This window comes from Athene cunicularia (genome assembly GCF_003259725.1).
Source record: "Athene cunicularia isolate RWA chromosome 5 unlocalized genomic scaffold, athCun1 chr5_part1, whole genome shotgun sequence".
In the NCBI taxonomy this organism is placed as follows: Eukaryota; Metazoa; Chordata; class Aves; order Strigiformes; family Strigidae; genus Athene; species Athene cunicularia.
In genome coordinates, this window is record NW_020799101.1 from 8,801,211 (window position 1) to 8,818,408 (window position 17,198).

The 17,198-nt window shown below is 44.0% G+C and overlaps 1 protein-coding gene across 1 annotated transcript in view; it reads right to left on the reverse strand.

Annotated features, from left to right (window-relative positions):
- The window catches only part of PRKCH (protein kinase C eta), a 120,475-nt gene extending 103,283 nt beyond the window's left edge, over positions 1 to 17,192 (reverse strand). Inside the window, exon 1 of the mRNA XM_026849361.1 lies at positions 16,745 to 17,192. Coding sequence (XP_026705162.1) covers positions 16,745 to 17,104 — 360 coding nt within the window. The 5' untranslated portion in view covers positions 17,105 to 17,192. The remainder of the gene's footprint in view (positions 1 to 16,744) is intronic.
- Between the last annotated feature and the right edge of the window lie 6 nt (positions 17,193 to 17,198).

Below are 17,198 nucleotides of genomic sequence, written 5' to 3' on the forward strand. Positions count from 1 at the left end.
GCACAAGAGCTGGCTGAAAACATCACAAGTCAATATCCCTGGGTGGATAATTCTGTACCTGCAAAAATATCAATAGTAACCATCCTTCCCAGGCATCCCTTTAGCTGGAAAGGCATAAGGGGGAAGTTACTTAGCCTCAGTCTGCAATACCATCATTGTTAAAAAAAAAAAAAAAAAAAAAAAAAAAAGGAGTGCCAAGTCATGCACACCCCCAGCATTCCTGAAGGTATGATGCTTACTCCTGGTCTGCAGATGTTACCGCTCACGTCTCTGCTCTAATCCCACAAGGTCCAGTGCTGGGAGTCACAGTCAAGTCTTCATGAAGCACAAAGAATGTAGGTTGGGATCCAGTACGCAGCTGACAACACCCTGTACCCATTGCCAACACTTGCTTTGCCAAGTTAGATCATATCCTATTTGTATAGTGGTTTTTGTTCGTGGGTTTGTTTTTGTGTTTCAAGTTTTGGGATTTTTCGGTGGGAGAGAGGGAACAGAGTACAATAAAAATATTTCTGTAAAACAGCAGTTTAAAAAAAAAGGGTGCATACATCAGGTTCTTCATAGTGAAGGACCCTGGGTTGTAGTAGAGAGAGGATTAGGAAAAAAAAAAGTCCCGAAATCCTGAAGCCAAGCACTGCAATAAGAGACAGACTGTCCAAGACCAAGTAATTTTTAGTCCCACCAAGTCTGTGATTACAGTTTTCCTCATCTACCTCATGAGAGAGATGATCTCACTACCCACTTGTGACAATAAAATCATAGCTGTGACTCCAGCAATTGAGTTGAGACAGGAAGGAGCTGAAAAGCATCAGTCTCCAGGCTTCTCCAGTCCGGCGGATGGGTGACAAGATGCCGTGCCACTGGGGTATGCTGTTCAGCTGAGCCAGCCATCTGCCTCCATCTGAAGGAGAAGGCACTTCTGGGGTTTGCATGAAACTGCAAGCTGACAGGCAGCTTGCTGGCGTCTACCAACAGTATGTTGTCATGTATTTCCCCTTTCAATATCTCTTTTTCCCTTTCCAAAGTGTGGTTTCAAGATAAGGAAGCACTTCTTAACCAATGTGGCCAAGATATACCTTGAATTAAAAAAAAAAAGTGTGGTGGATCCTGAAAGGGTCTGTAGAGGAAAAGGTCAGAACATGGTTGGAGTGGTTTTGTTCACATGTCAATTGACAGCGTTACCTGATGCCGACCACATTTCCCACCCGAAGCTCAACATCAACATCTGCAAAGCTGCAGATAAATGTTCTTTTCAAACAGAGATTTTGCTGGGGATCAACACAAGTCCAAGCACATGACAATCCTAGGTAAGCCAAGAGCAGGATAGGCTCTGTTACAAGGCCATCATATTTAGGACAACTGTTGTCATGTTCCCTCCTTGATAAATAATATGTTTCTTTGTGAATGGAAGGCCTGGCCTGGTATTTTTTTGTGCCACAGCCAGTGTTGCATGTGCTTTGTATTACAAACACACATGCTTTTAACTCCAAGCCACTAACTAATACGCTTAAAAGTATAAATTCCCTTATGGAGAAAAGTGCTTCCCTGCCTGGGTGGTACTGCTAATGTGGACTTCATGCTCCTCCTCCTCTTCCCGTTGACAAAAAGCCCTTGCTGAGGGGGGAATATGCTACCTTGATTTCCAAAGCAAAGTTTTATTCATTCCAGGAAAAGTCACATCAATTTTAGTCTTTTTAGTCAACTTTAATCTTATAACCTTAACCAGAAAGTTTTCACCAGCCAAGGACTGAAATACCCTGGACAGCATTTATCTTCTTTCAAACTAAAATCAAATAACTTCCCTTCTTTAAGGTTTACCGAGCCCTGTAATATAAAGCCAAGAAGTCAGTCAGACAGTTCCTCTCTGTACAAGCAGGATGCTCAGTAACAACCTTGGGGGGAAGAAAATGAAAGAGATGCAGTCCCTCTCATAACTACCATACATCCAATTAACTGATCTCTTACAAAGGCAGTCCCCTAAGAATTATCATAAAACACCTAAGGCTGTTCTCTCCTAATATGCATGATAATGAAAGAGCCCTAGATAAGATTACAGAAGTGCAGAGTTAGATCCTAAACTGCATTGGAGCTGCTGGCTAGATCATCACCACAACTGCACCATCAGTTTCGGCTTTTTATGAATCCAAAAGATTCCTCTTGCAACCCACTAGCACTTGAAAGGCTTCTGCAACATTACCACACACGGTAATATGAAGCACTGGGGTGGTTTCGGGTACTGAGATAGAAAGTCTGAACAAGTAATGACCCACTGGAAAATTCACAGTGATAGACGGAAAGATCTGGTACTCTTCAAACACCTACATGTTCCAACTGTGGCTTTGAAGCAAGCCACAACACTGTCTATTGTAAAGATCACTGTTTCTGTGGAAATAGTTGCTTAATATTGTTAGAGATGGAGTAAGAATAAATACTATAGGTGTACAGGATTTTGCAACTACCCATTTACTGGCTAAAAATATATAAATTTAAAAGAAAAAAAAATAAAAGGGTTCTGTTCTTATTGTTGACAGTGAAAAAAAATATCAGGCACGGATAAAAGAGTATTTTTGTGCAGATGATTAAAAAAAAAAAAAACCCACCACACACAAACAACAAACTCACATTTCTCTGCAAATAAAATTTCATATGCCCAGGACTATTAACATAAGGAGACTGTTTAGTCAATCTAGAAATGAACCATAAAACTTATGCTGAGAAAATGTTAATGAGCTTTTTCAAGGTCAGGAAGATTCTTTCAGGAGCCAAGCACAGGGGTACCAACGGTTATTTAAAACCAACAAGCCCCAGTTACTCTTTTCTCACCTAAGGTTCATGTTCAAAACAGGAACAGGCGCTTCCAAAATGTTACTAAAATAAGAAGCAGCATTGCTTAAAAACAATGAGTACTGCATATCCATCGCTGAGGCAAGTTTATTTGTAGTAAGCTTATTTATATATAGAAGTAAATCCACTGACCTCGTATTAATCACGCTTCTCTCTCTACGACAAAGGGAAATGACAAGCTTGCAAGGACACATCAGAAAACTTCTGAGATTGCATCCACACAAGCCAAAACATGTGATAACTTGAACAATCATTGCTTCTCTTTGAAGAAATCCACCCAGAGCCTACAATTTTATTCTTGATAAAGTCAGAAGAGTGCAATTCTAAAATGAACTACCTGATGATTTTGGATATAGCTACAATTCTCCACTCTAAGGTTCTTCTAAAATTCTGGAGCTCTAAAGTTCTTAATTCTAAGTTTTACCCAACAAAGCAGTAACCAGAGGAAACACAACCAGCTAAAGGGATTTATCCTTGTTACACATAGCGCTAAGCAAGAACTGAGTGTGCATTGTGTCGTCCGTCCTACAACACACACACGTTCCAGCCATTTCTACACAAGCATTAACATCCTGCACTCCTGCAGATGTGCAGCCACACTCAGCAACTGCTCAGCCAAGACAAGCTAAAAGACACAGCTTTCAATACCCCTTCAGTGGAGCTTAGGTAACTAACATCAGAGAGGGGCTCTGTGTATGTCGAACAGTGTTGTAGTTAACTGCTGGGAAGAGCATAGGATTGGTTATGAACTGATAAATCATTAACAAAGTTCTTCAGTAGATATAAAATACAGGAAAAAGCCATCTTGGTATCAAGCTTTAATCAAAATGAGATTACTGTACCTAAACACACGCACACCCCCCCCGTGAGTTTTCCCCCACTTTTCTTCCAGGCATCACCACTCCTCTGCAAACGCAGGAGGATGGACACCGCTGTCGCACAACTCCAAAACCACAGTTCACAGCCCACCACATTAACTCCTTCGGTCTTTGACGGATGCTTTATTTAGGACGCTTGGCTGTGAAATGGGGTAGACGAGAAGCAGAGACATGAGCAGGAAGCACTCTACCTCTCCTGCTGCCACAGCAACTGTCCATGGGACAGTGAAGGACAAAAACCTGCTGGGTGTCCTCTTAGATCTGCCCTGTACAAGCTGCTAGAGCTCACAAATCACAAGCCTGCTGTGGTTAAACACAAACCCCATTCCTAGTCTGGATGACTTTGTAAGCATTAGCCCAAATGAAAAGGGTTTCATCTGTACTAGCACATGAATGTATTTTGTCTACAAGGGGCTGAAAACTGTTCTGTGAGGATGTGCAACATATCCTGAATTTTTGATGTGCTATTCCAGCGCCTGCCAGACACTCCAGAATCCAAGAGTTTCCTCACCATTTCAACACTGTCACTCCAAGATGATGACAAACCCTAAGGATTTGGATACAGTGAGATATGGCCTGCAGAGTGATACAGAGAAATGATTACTTGTTTTGAGATTTATTTACTTATAGAAAACTGCTTAGCAACTTATTTACTTACTTATAGCAAGTTATAGTATTTTTTTAAATATTGCTAAGAATCCTGCTTGCCCAGACTGTTCTGTGGAATTTTACCAAGGACTACTGTGTTCATCAAAACAAAGCAGTTCACTGTGAAAACCTACCAAGGATTACAATGTTCAGCAAAGTATTATACTTTTGGCCTTGAGTAACAGGTGGCTCTAAACTAGTTGGAATTTTGCTAATGAGTAAAGACAGCCATATACAAATGGTAGAAGTTCTATTGGTTCTCTTAGATAAGACAGAAAGTAAACCGTCTGAAAGACACTCTTGTTATTCAATAAATTGGCCAAGAGAATCTGCACATGCTTCAGGGAAAAAAACAAGTGAGAAAGACTACGAGCCTTCCTCCCAAAGACCCCTGAAGATGCCCACCAGGAGGCAATGCGCAGGTGCAAGGATGACAAACTGCTGACATCAGCCTAACTAACCCAGCCCTACTCATGCATATGTATGTTTGTGTTACATAATCCAATGAATATGGATATCCACACTCTATAAGTTTTTGGTAAAATGTGCGGTGGGTGTGCAAGTTTTGTGGAGAGATCCCCTTGCACCCTGGCGCTGGAGTAAACATACCTGCTTTATAACTCTATTTGAGTTGTAGAGTCTTTTATTTCCACGAATCAAGAGACAGCACCATAACAGTAAATGTGGGGGTCCCAATGTCCTTCAGAGAGAGCTAGAGATCTTAGCCTCAACCTATAGAGATTTGGAACGAGAGAAGCCACATCTGCAACATTGCTGCTCATTTCTTTTGTCTGCATCATAGCCCCCTACTGTCTGGGCTCTCTAGCGCAGCTCTAGAACTTGCTCCCTTCTTGGATATGAGCACAATGAACTTGATGCTCTTCTAGGCTCAGACCAAAAACCACTCAGCATGATTTTACAAAGGAAAGTGAAATATGTTCCTTCCTAGAACCGAGAAAATGGGGAAAGATTTTACCATATTTACTGGCAAATGTTACTTGAGATAATTATTTGCAAATGTGGTCAAAATGAGTTATTATCATTAAGTACTGATGGGGTTATTAGAACAGGGGCAAATTTTTGAGAGGAAGCTGGCTTAGTTGCTTGTATAGTAGCTACTAAACCACCACAATTACATCTCACTATGTTATGAAATATTTAATAAACCAGTATTTTTTCCTAGCATAGTTCTGTAAGCTATCATCAGTAGTCCCTGGCAGGAATAAGAGGCTGAAACTTCTAAGAAAGGAAACTGACTGTAAAGTCATTTCTAACAATCTCCAACAAGCCACCTTCCCTCATAAGTTTGTCTTGTGAATGATTCTTGTGGGAGTACCCAAAGCTCCTCTTTACTTTTTACTGTTATTAAGTAAATAAATAACGAAGTGATAGGCGTGGGGCTCCATCTTGCAAACTGATTATCAACAGCAATACTCCCACAAAGGCCTGTTAGGAGATAGAGGTTCACCCTGAATATTTGACACCACTGTATCTTTTGTATTATTGTGTTCCAACTGAGTAGCTTCGACAAGAAATCCCACCATGGATATGGACCGCACAGCAACATTTTCCTCACATGGTTATATTTTCTTCCAGTCTCAGGAGCAAATGCCTTACAGAATAAATTTTCATTGAATATATTAATGTTAGATGCCTCAGTCTGTGAATGACCTAGATAATAAACTCATTGCGCAGAAGCAAATTCCTTCCTCTTTCTCGGAGCTCCATGAGCACTCACCGTGCACAATAAATAATGTACGACCCAGCCATCATTATAAACCCTTTTTGCATGCAAGAAGGAGGAAGGAAATGTGTCCAGTTCTTCTCCCAATTAGACCAGTGCAGAGCTGGCAGTGTAACTCCATCGATGCTGTTGGGAATTCGCCGATGTAAACCTGGCAAGCAAAAGCAGAGTCAAGCACCAGGCTCTTATTCTGCTGAAATCTCACAGAAGACACACTTTTTACAGTGACATTTTACAAGTAAGAAAGGAGGAAGACAACTTCCACATCAGTGTTATTAAAAAATAGATGCCAGAAAGAAGTGAGGTATGGAGAGCAGCTTCTCACAGAGTGTGCCAGTCGACATGTGAGGAAAGGACAAGAATTGGGCCCCACTGTGTGAAAAGTTTCTCCCTCTCTTTTTCAGATTTAAAGCATTTAAATTTTAAAAGATTAAAGGAGGAGATAGAAGAAAACATTAATTAAATCAATCCCCAAATTTCAACACTTTGAACTACATATTTTTCCGCTGCTCTTCAATCCTGGGAAAAAAACCCAAGCTATATGGCCTTATTTACCAAGGAAAATAAATGCAGGACAAAGTAGGAATTCACAGAGGTTAAGTTAGTCTTTCATTAATTGTTCTTGATCTAGAAGACTGTCGTTATTTTGAAGGATCTTAGCCCAGAATTAATACATTTAGTACAGGATGAGCACACTGACCAGTCTAGGTGGAGAGAATCACTCTAGAAACTAACTCACACATAGACAAGCCAACTCCAATGCTATCAGAGACAGCATTTATTTGCACTTGTTTTGTCAGATACTTACAGATATCCCATGCTGATTTTTACTGTCACAGTAAAACTGTCACCCTCGTTCCTATCCAGACCATAGAGCCAGCCAGCTCCAGCAAACTGACACAACCCTAAATGATCTTTCTGACAGTGTACATCTCTCTCTGACTCATACCTACAGCACTCGGCACAGTTATGACTGGTCCCTGCTTGAACTTACGACAGCATCTATAAAACTGAATGATGGCAAGTATTTTCTATCCAAAAGCAATAAAAAGATTTCCAAACTAAGACCAAACATTGCTACCATAGGAGGTTTAAGATACTAAAGCAAGTGGAGATGAACATGAAGACTTTAATTTACAAGTGATGTCTTTCTTACATGACAGGGTAAAATTTAATTAAGAAAAAAACCACAAAATACAGTACTTTGCTAAAATGGAGACCAATGACAAAAACCTAAAGAAAAAAATAAGAAACACGCAAAGGAAAAACAGAAACCACAGAGCAGGCCAAAGAGAAGGCTAGAAACCAGAAGTGCTGTAGGAAGGTATGAGCTGCTTTTTCAGAACAAATCAGACCAGCTGACAAGTCAAACTCCTGCCTCTGAGGATAGCTGATACTAAACATATGAAGCAAAGGCAGGAAAAACATCTTAGTGTTCAGATGTGGAACTACAACCTGTCAGTGTAATTCTTACTATTACGTGTAATGTCCTGGGACAGCACAGATACGCAGCCTGTTTCTCACATCCTCTCCCTCACTCGCCTCTATCTGAGAGATTACAGGGCTCTGCTGATCTGTAAAGTGATTTCACACTGCAAATTATTTTATCTTTTTTTTTTTTTAAATGCACAGCAGACATGTAATACTTATGCACCAAATCACATGTTTAGAAACATGTCTTGCATGGACGTATTTTTTCCTCCTCTCCTCCTTTTGACAGGCATATCTGTATTGCAATAAAAAGTAAAAAAAAAAGTAAAAAAAAAGATTCCACTAAGGCCTACAGAGCATTGTCATGTTCATTTAAAAAAAAAATAGAATAAGTAATCTATCTCCCATCTCACAAACTGAATTTAGCTACCAAAGCTGCCCAACTTTTGTTCCTGCACCACTACTTCATCTCCTGTCTGTTCAACAGCAAGGAGACCTCTCCTGGAAGGAGTCTGGAGAGCTGCCACCGTATCACTGATACAAATACAATCAACTCACTCATGAAACTCAATACTTACGAAACTTGGCAGGTGAACACCAAGAAAAAGTCTTTATGTAACGTCATCTACAGGTTCGCACTCCCTTCCCTCCTCCCCTGTCCACATTTTTCTGTATTGGCAAAGCTCACGGGTAACTGCAGTCATAGCAGCACGCTCTTACTCCAGTTCAAGCTGTGCCAACAAGGTCTACACCGTATAATGGAGCACAGAAACTCCCATCCGGCAACAAGGAGGGACCGTGGACAAGCTGAAATCTTATCCCAGACCTGAGGTCCCAAATGCCCTGTGTCTGTGCAGCCCAGGGCTGCCATTCTTCCCAGGCTGGGCTTCATTGCTTTGCAAGGCGGCACTCAGAGGAGAGAACCCCGGGTGTGACATCCATCTGTCACAGACAAGACGCATCCCCTGTCTGCTGCAGATGCATCTTGATGCATCAGCCCATCTTGAGGGCTGCACCCCTCCATCAGGACACAGATCACCGGTGGGCTAGAGAGCACGAGGTCTTCTGGAGATGCAGCGGGTCCCACAAGGAAAATGGTGACCAAAACCAAGCTGGCAGCTTCCAGAACAACTCTTCTGCCTGCAACCTGTCCCCTGCCCCACACCTGAAGACCCCCAGGAAAGAGAAAAGCAGGGAGCGGGCCATCAGCTCATAAAACTGCTCTGGCAGGCCAGTGGGAAAGATCTGGTCATCAATTAGATGCCTCTGGTCTAGCGTAACAAGAGCACAAGGGCACACAAGGCCTCACAGAGGCAGTGAAAAAGCAATTTTTTCCATCACCTTGGGCCCAGCACAGATGCTGAGATTTTAGCACTGAACATCAGCAGCACTGTTCTTGCACAGCACTACACTAACTCAACAAAGCCTGGCTTACATCTGTTCATTGCGCTGCCTTTCAAAATAAAGCACAATGGTTTCCTCAGCAATTGACTTCCCTGAGTGATGAAAACATCTCATGATATCAAAGAATTTAAAAATATCATTGGCATTGCAGAAATTTAAGTCATTTGTCTGGCTTACCCTGAGTGGCTCAGCAACATTAATTGGACGCTTCAGGATGTACTTTGTTTTAGACATACATTTGCTATCTTTGATATAATTATAAAGCAAGTCTTGCTCTCGCAACCAGTCAGGGCTTCTTGTACCAGCGCAATCAAGGGCATGGCTCGGGAGAGGAACAATCACCTGGTGAGCTCCATCACTACACAACACCAGGTTAGTTATCCAGGACTCCAGCCTTGCTCACTGCATGGCCCCGCAAATAATGCAGGGGTGGAATAAGCAATCAGAACAAAGATTGCTCACTGTCTCCAGAAGAAATTAGGTCTGTAGCACGGTTTGACATAAATTAACTGCATGCCTAAATAGGCTGAGATTTGGGAGGCAAGAAGTTGCAATGCCCAATCCAGGATTCTTTACAAAAGCTGCCAAAACCTCATTCCACTTGATAACTCTTCTGTTTGTCTTTTTCTCCATGGTTACACAAAAGGTCCCCAATTTCTTGATTGTATTAGCAAAGCACAATAGCTACAATCAAGCCTAAAACATCAAAGGAGCTTTAATAGTTTGCAAAGAAAGGGCGAGAGTCTTATTCACTTCAGTAAGGGATATGCTTTCATATTGAATTACGCTGTAAATCAGTAGACTTTCTAATGGCATTTCAATAGCTTAAACAGCCCCCTTGACAATCTTTTCTGCAGTTTATTGCCTATAAGCTCAAAATGGCCAGAAACCAAATCATTACTCAGAACATACTCTAAACAGAAAGCCTCAGACAGTCTGGATGAAATGCATTTTTACAGAAAGACCTGTGGTAAAAGCTAAATATAAAAATGTGAACAGAGTGAGGTGAGGCCCACATAGTGCAGAGAGCAGGGCTGGGGACAGAGCTTCCTGGGGTGCTGGGCTCACTTGTGCTGCGGTCACCTCTCTGGCCCACTCCTCCTCCTCTGCATGCAATCTCTCAGAAAAGAACAACCTGAGGGCTGGGGGCATGGGTCTACAAACACCCTCAGGAGCTTCTTCTGACATGATAAACACTGCTGAAGGAGACACAGGCATCAACCCTTGTCCTGCCCCCTCTCCCTCTTACCAGTGCTTGTAGGTAATTCAGTGGCAACACCACCAGCTGAGCAACAGGCAGCAGCAGAAACAGAAAGCTAACCCTAGCATCAAAGTCAACCCCACACCCCAGCAGCCACAGTAGCAACAGCTTCGACAAACAACTCCAGAAAACCTTGTGTGACTATACGAGCTGGGGCCTCTCCCTGCTGCCCGCTTCACCCCATGCCAAGAAGCTGCCACCAAGCCGGAGAGCCAAAGCGCCGGTGCACGGGCTGGCAGGCAAAGGCAGCGCTGGCTGACAAGCCAGCTGTGTAGGGAGTGGACCAGGCTCCAGCTAGAAACATATGTGCCCACTGTGTTGTGGAACCGGACGAATTGAGTACCTTCCAGTGGGGTCTTTTGGCCCAGTGGCTGCTTGCAGCCAGGGAAAGAGAAGCAGTGATACTTCCACAGCCTATACCAGCCAAACTGCACTGGGTGGAAAAGCGTGGTCCTCTCCCACTCACGTCTCCAGCGTTCCCAGAAGCCTTCCCAACTCCAACAGCATCAAAGCAACAGTTCTCAAGACATAGCTGTGGAAGAATAAACCAAGGAACACACTATAAAGATGGTACTGCAGCAGGACCAGGCACACAGCTGCGTGAAGGACAGCCAAACTCATATTCTGCTGTACCCAATTCAAAGCCAGGGCATGAATTCTAGTCCCACAGACCACTACTGGCATCCCAGTGGCTCTGACTACTGGAAATTGGCTCTTCCCGTGCTTTGACCTATCCAGGGTAACACACTCTTCAGCAAAATGCCTATGCTGTCTGCAAGGATGCTCACAGTTGCCAGATAGGCCATTTACTGGGGAGGAGCTCATGGATGAACGAGAAATAGGACTCCTAACTAGCTCAACTTCAGATGCTGAAACAGGGAGGTAACTGTGCAGCCCTTCGTGACACAGTCGTTCTCAACTGCCTTGATCAGTAAAACTGTTATTAGCATCACACGCCCCAGGATTATTTAATACCTGACAAACAGCAACCAATTTTTCCTTTATTTATTACAGCCTTTGTTTTAGGCTGCAGGGCACTCTTCGGTAGCCTTGGTGCATGGAACTCTGCTGGCATTCTGAAGGGTTTGTTTGTAGGGCCAACAGACAGCTTTATGCTAAAGAAAAGAAACAGAAGACAAAATTCTGGTAGCTTTCAAAAGCCACCTTACCTTCTGCAGTGGGTGTTTCTCTCCTCTATTCCTATTCAACATAGTAACTGCATATCAGTAACAATAATTACAGAAATGACTTAAAACTTATCAAGAAATAGGGAAGGAGCTTACAGAATCACAGAATCATCTAGGTTGGAAAAAGACCTTGAAGATCATCCAGTCCAACCATTAACCTAGCACTGACCATTCTCAACTACACCATATCCCTCTGAGCTATGTCAACATGACTCTTGAACCCCTCCAGGGACGGGGACTCCACCACCTCCCTGGGCAGCCCATTCCAACCCTAACAACCCATTCTGTAAAGAAATACTTCCTAATATCCAGTCTAAACCTTCCCTGGGGCAACTTGAGGCCATTCCCTCTTGTCCTATCGCTTATTACTTGGTTAAAGAGGCTCATCCCCAGCTCTCCGCACCCTCCTGTCAGGGAGCTGTAGAGGGCGATGAGGTCTCCCCTCAGCCTCCTCTTCTCCAGACTAAACCCCCCCAATTCCCTCAGCCGCTCCCCGTACGACCTGTGCTCCAGACCCTGCACCAGCTCCGTTGCCCTTCTCTGGACATGCTCAAGTCATTCAATGGCCTTTTTGTAGTGAGGGGCCCAAAACTGAACACAGGAATCGATGTTCAGCCAGCTGTCAATCAACCCCCCCAGGTCCCTCTCTGACTGGCAGCTCTCCAGCCACTCCTCCCCAAGCCTGTAGCGCTGCTGGGGGTTGTTGTGGCCCAAGGGCAGCCCCCAGCATTTGGCCTTATTGAAACTCCTCCAGCTGGGCTCAGCCCATGGCTCCAGCCTGTCCAGGTCTCTCTGCAGAGCCTCCCTACCCTCGAGCTGATCAACACTCCCACCCAACTTGGTGTCGTCTGAAAACTTACTGAGGGTGCACTCATTTATTCAAGTCTAGTTTGAAGTTAATGTGCAGCATGACCTTCACACAGATCACAGATCTGCGCTATGTACATGGTTGCCATGTGCATGGAAACAGAAATCATATGGACAGATTGCTATTGCTCTTTATCTCAGCCTGCTACTGCCCTATGGAAGAAACCACCGTTTACTTCCACTCAACAACCTCATTCTTCCACTTTACTTCCACTCAACAAGTCCATTGCTACAGGTGGGCACAGGCTGATGCAGACACAAAATACTGCATCACAAAATCCTGCCAACAGGTATAAAGTATTTTTGGCTTCCTGATGAAAGTTTTGCCCACCTGAAGAACACTCTGAAGTAAAGCAGGAGTCAAAACAAAAATCAACCATATCCTATCTGACTTCCAGCACCCTGGCTCTCTGCCAAGGTCATGATGCTCTGGGGAAGAAGCTGCATTCTCCTTTACCTATTCAATTTAACATTTAATAAATACAATTGCATATAAACATGGGTAAAATATAATTCTTTTTGCCTTAAAGAAAAAAAAAATCATAAAAAATATACAGGTGAAAGAGCTCAAGCTAAGGAATTCATGAGAATTGTCTTAATCTCTTCCTGCACACATGAGCAAATGATAACAAACTCATCAGGAAGTTGCAACTGGCTCATTAATCTTGTAGTCCATCTGTTATCTAATTTCCTTTGGTATACTCTGATAATTTGCTACTTCAAGATCAAGGTTTAATTTTAACTCCTTGTTAAAGTTCTAGAATTATGACATCTTTACCCAGGGATGAACAATTTTTACAATCATAATTAAATAATTCCCCACTAACAATGCAGTTCAGTATCTGTAAATAGTGTTTCCCCACACTTAAAAGTTCCTTCAGCTACTACATAAAACTCACAGGAATAATCCTATGTATTGTAAACATCGCCCCTTTCAGTTACAACTCAGTACTCCAAATTATTTCTGTTGTTTCACTGACGTATGACTGCTTCCTATACTGCACTCGGAGACAGTTAAAGAGGAGACACTACCTTTTAAAGGTGGATATGCTGAGTAAAAATATCATAGCACATGCTAGTGCAAAAGCAAATGCTTTAAAAGACAAGTTTCAGTCCTGATGTAAATCATAATAACTTTCGGTGAGCAGCCAGCTTAATTCTCTACTGAGTTGCACCTGGCAGGGTCATGTGCACCTGTGTAAAATGCTACCATTCAGGTTTGCACAATTTCACACCCACACAGGAAAATGCCTACCAGAAAGAACATGGTAACAGGAGAGATCGCGCCCAGTTTTAACTACATTAAAGCATGCTGAAGGCAAGGCTGCGTTTAACTGTCAATATTAATAAAAACTACTGCTCTGCAATTTGACAAGTAAATATAAGAAATGAACAACAGAGAGAAGGATCTTAAAGTTAATAAGCTCTTACAGATGTGATCTGTGTAAAATTAGTCAAATGTGTTTAACAACCAATATGCAAATTTTTAAAATATCCAGACCATACCAATGTGTTTACTAGAAAGACTTTCAAAAACAATCAAAATGGTTAGAGGAGAAAGGGTCAGTTTTGAAGAGTTTCTGGAACATGGATTTCAATGCAAGCCATGCACAGAGAACTCTGTCCCAGTACCCAGTGGGATGACTCAGATGTATAAGCATTACTGATGAGACAGTTCACGTCCACACGCTTACTCATCTGCATAAGTGTTTGGGGTCATAATTGCAGTGATGTACCTGCAAGTCATCTGGGAAGCACCAATGCTTACACACCAACTGCTCCTACTTGCCTCTCACTGACACTTCCTACAGTTCTCACAAGAGGTGGTGAGCAATGTTACAACTAAACACTTTTTTTTTTCCAGCAGGAGAAAATCCACGTTTATAAACATAACAGCATGAGCCTGAGAGCTCACACCAAAACTTGTAAGCCAGCACATGAGCTGAGGGACTGTCCCAGGTAAACCCCAGCAGCTCGGCTCTCAGGAGAGCTCAGAGAGCAGAGGCAGCCAACTGCCCTGCCCTGTTCAGCTGTCAGGAATCCAAGGAGCATTTGGAGTTTACCAATATATTGCTGGCCTTCTCTCTGAAAACTGAATGTAAAAACGCTATTTCAAACCAAAATGAAAAACTGTGCACAGCCAAGTAAAAGTGTAAGCCAGGTTAAACTCTGAGGATTCACCAACTTTCCCCTCACTCCATTCACTCCTTCCTTGCCTCTATGTGCTTTTGCTCTGGGGAAAGGAAAAAGGGCAATATGAAGGATTTCAGAGTGGAGGTGTTGCAAATCATCCACAAATCCCCTGTGGTGTCTTGTATCGTGCCAGCAGTTCATGGACCTTGGGTTAGTACAAACCAGCATTTCCTATCCTTCTGATTACACAAAACCCCGTGACAGCCTTGCTGGATTTATCAAGACATATTAAATTATCAGGGCAAGATGCTGTTCCCCGTCATCATGTGATCCTGACTGCACGCTATGCGAGATGCTAACGAAGCAAGTCAAAAGGGAGGGGAGAGGAGAAAGGGAACAGAAGACAAACACTTGCTCACTCCCTGCTAAATCCACCCCAGTTTTAATTTTTAGACATTAACTGAAAAGGAGAGCAGCAGCTCTTAGTCTCTGTCTACATGCCCAGATATAACATCAGTTTACACCAGTGTAGTTAAACTCACTGATTTCCCACCCCATTGTACCCATTGAACACAGGTTCGGGAGTTCATAAAACGTGCCTACCCAGCAGGTATATGAAACTTTTCCCTCACCAAAGACCAAACAAGCATTTCAGGCCACAGACTGCATTGGTCCTAAAAATTCAGCACTGCTGGATGGACGAAATGAAATAAACAGTGGGCCCTGGCCATGCACGCATCCACACCAGAGGCAGTATTATTACAGATATTTTTGTAATGTAAATAAGGCCACCACCTTTGCAACAGAGCAATCCAATCCCACTTGTAGCCAGACCCAGTGTGACTGGGACTCCAGCCTCCCCAGAGGATAGGGCCTCCCTCAACAGCCAAGAGGAAACACCCCCAGCAAATCAAACACAGAGAAAACCCTCAAAACCACAGCTCTCTATCCGGAGCTCGCTCCTTGCCCTGGCCCATAGGGGTCCATTCTGTATTTAGAACTGTTTTAACTCAAGTCCCAGGAACAGTTTCTCTCCAGCAGCACAACCAGCCTGGGCAGTTGGGTACGCACCCACTGAGCAAACCCCCGTGAACTCTGCTCTGCTTTGTGCTGTCAGCAGCAACACCTGAGCTAACTCGTTTGAGGCTAGCTTGGATCCCTCTGCCCGACACAAAAATCAGTGGCTGTCAGAGAGACCACCTTTACTGTATGAACCTCAAGCCTATCCATAGGGTACCGAAGTACACCATAAGAAGAAAAAAACCTAAAACAATATACACTTATTAATCAATCCTGTGACTGGTATTTCCCAGTAATCACCCCAGAGGTATAATCTACATGTCAGTCACTGACACTGGCTGAGAACAGAAAGGACGAGCTATCTCCCCAGTGATACAATCGATCAAGATGCTTATCTGTTCTCTACAGTGTCAGCTCTCTTTCCTCCACGTCTGATTTCATTGTGGTGGTTACCTGACCACGCGTGCTGAACTTCCTGGCCTCAAAAAGTTAATACCTACCTTAACCTCGGAAATTCTCAGCTCTCCTGCACCTTCTCTACCCAGAAGAAATGCCTTTCTCCTTCTCTTTTCTTTTTTAACCTAACACTCAAGCAAACTACTGTCTGGATCAATAGTCACTTCCTCCTCCTTTACAGTACTGGAAGCAAAAGCACAACTTCAGAGCCTGTTCTATTCTTTTAATTTACTATTAGGACTAAGGCATAGATGAGGTTCTCTGTGCCGGATGCAAGTGACATCTACTTGGAAATAACCTAGAATTTGCTGTGAGTGAAACTGTGTTAAACCAGCACAGCATTGTACATAACAGACACAAGACTAGTCCTGCCATTCTGTTAAAAAGTCAAAGTCATTTGCATGCACACATCAAACAATTGTGCAAGCATGTGTAGATCTGAGCAGAAATACATCCAAGCCCAGGTATCCAAGTATGTCTCTGTGCACAAAGCAAAAGACGGAAGGTGCAGGATCGTGTGAGCCTGCAGGTGTACCGTGCTGGTTGTGTGTCACAAGCCTTTTCCCTGCTAAGCTACAGAGAGGAGACTTCACAGCCCTCAGCTACAGGGTCTGGACCCTCAGCTGAGACTTTTTCTTCTCAGGGTCCCAAAGTGAGTCAGTTGAACCAGCAGCCTAAGCAAATCTAAAGCACAGGGGCGTAAACAGATGCATGAAGCTACACCTGTGTAAATGCAGACACACACGCTGGGCTGCGTGCGTCTGCAGCACAGGCGTGCAAGGACAAGCCCCAGCTCCGCGAGTACCTTCGAGCACCTTCATTCATTCAGAGAGCAGCCCGGCTCCAGGCTCTCCTGCAGGCGGCTACTCACCCAGCCCTCGAAGCTGTCGCTGGGGCCCGCGGAGCGCAGGAGGTCCTGGAAGTGCAAGGTGCAGTTGGCCACAAAGTCATCGTAGCCGATGGGGGTGTCGTGGAAGACGGACAGCTCGATCTGATGCCCGTCGGTGACCGTGGCGGAGAACTCCTCGTTATAGGTGGGTTTGTTGGTCTTCTGCTTGGTGCTGGTCTGCCCAACACGCACCTGGTCCACGCTGACGGTGACATAGGGGTCCAAGAGCTGGTAGCCCTTGCGGAAGAGCGAGTGCCGGAGGGACCAGCGGGTGGGCTGCAGGCCCACCGCCTCCCCAATCCGCACCTTCAGGTACCCGTTGAACTTCATGGCTCCGGACATGACCGCGCCCCCGGGGCGCCCGGGAGCCCGGAGGAGAGCCAGACCCCTGTCCCGCGGAGCCGGGCCGGCAGCCAGCCCCGCCGCGCCTCTTCAG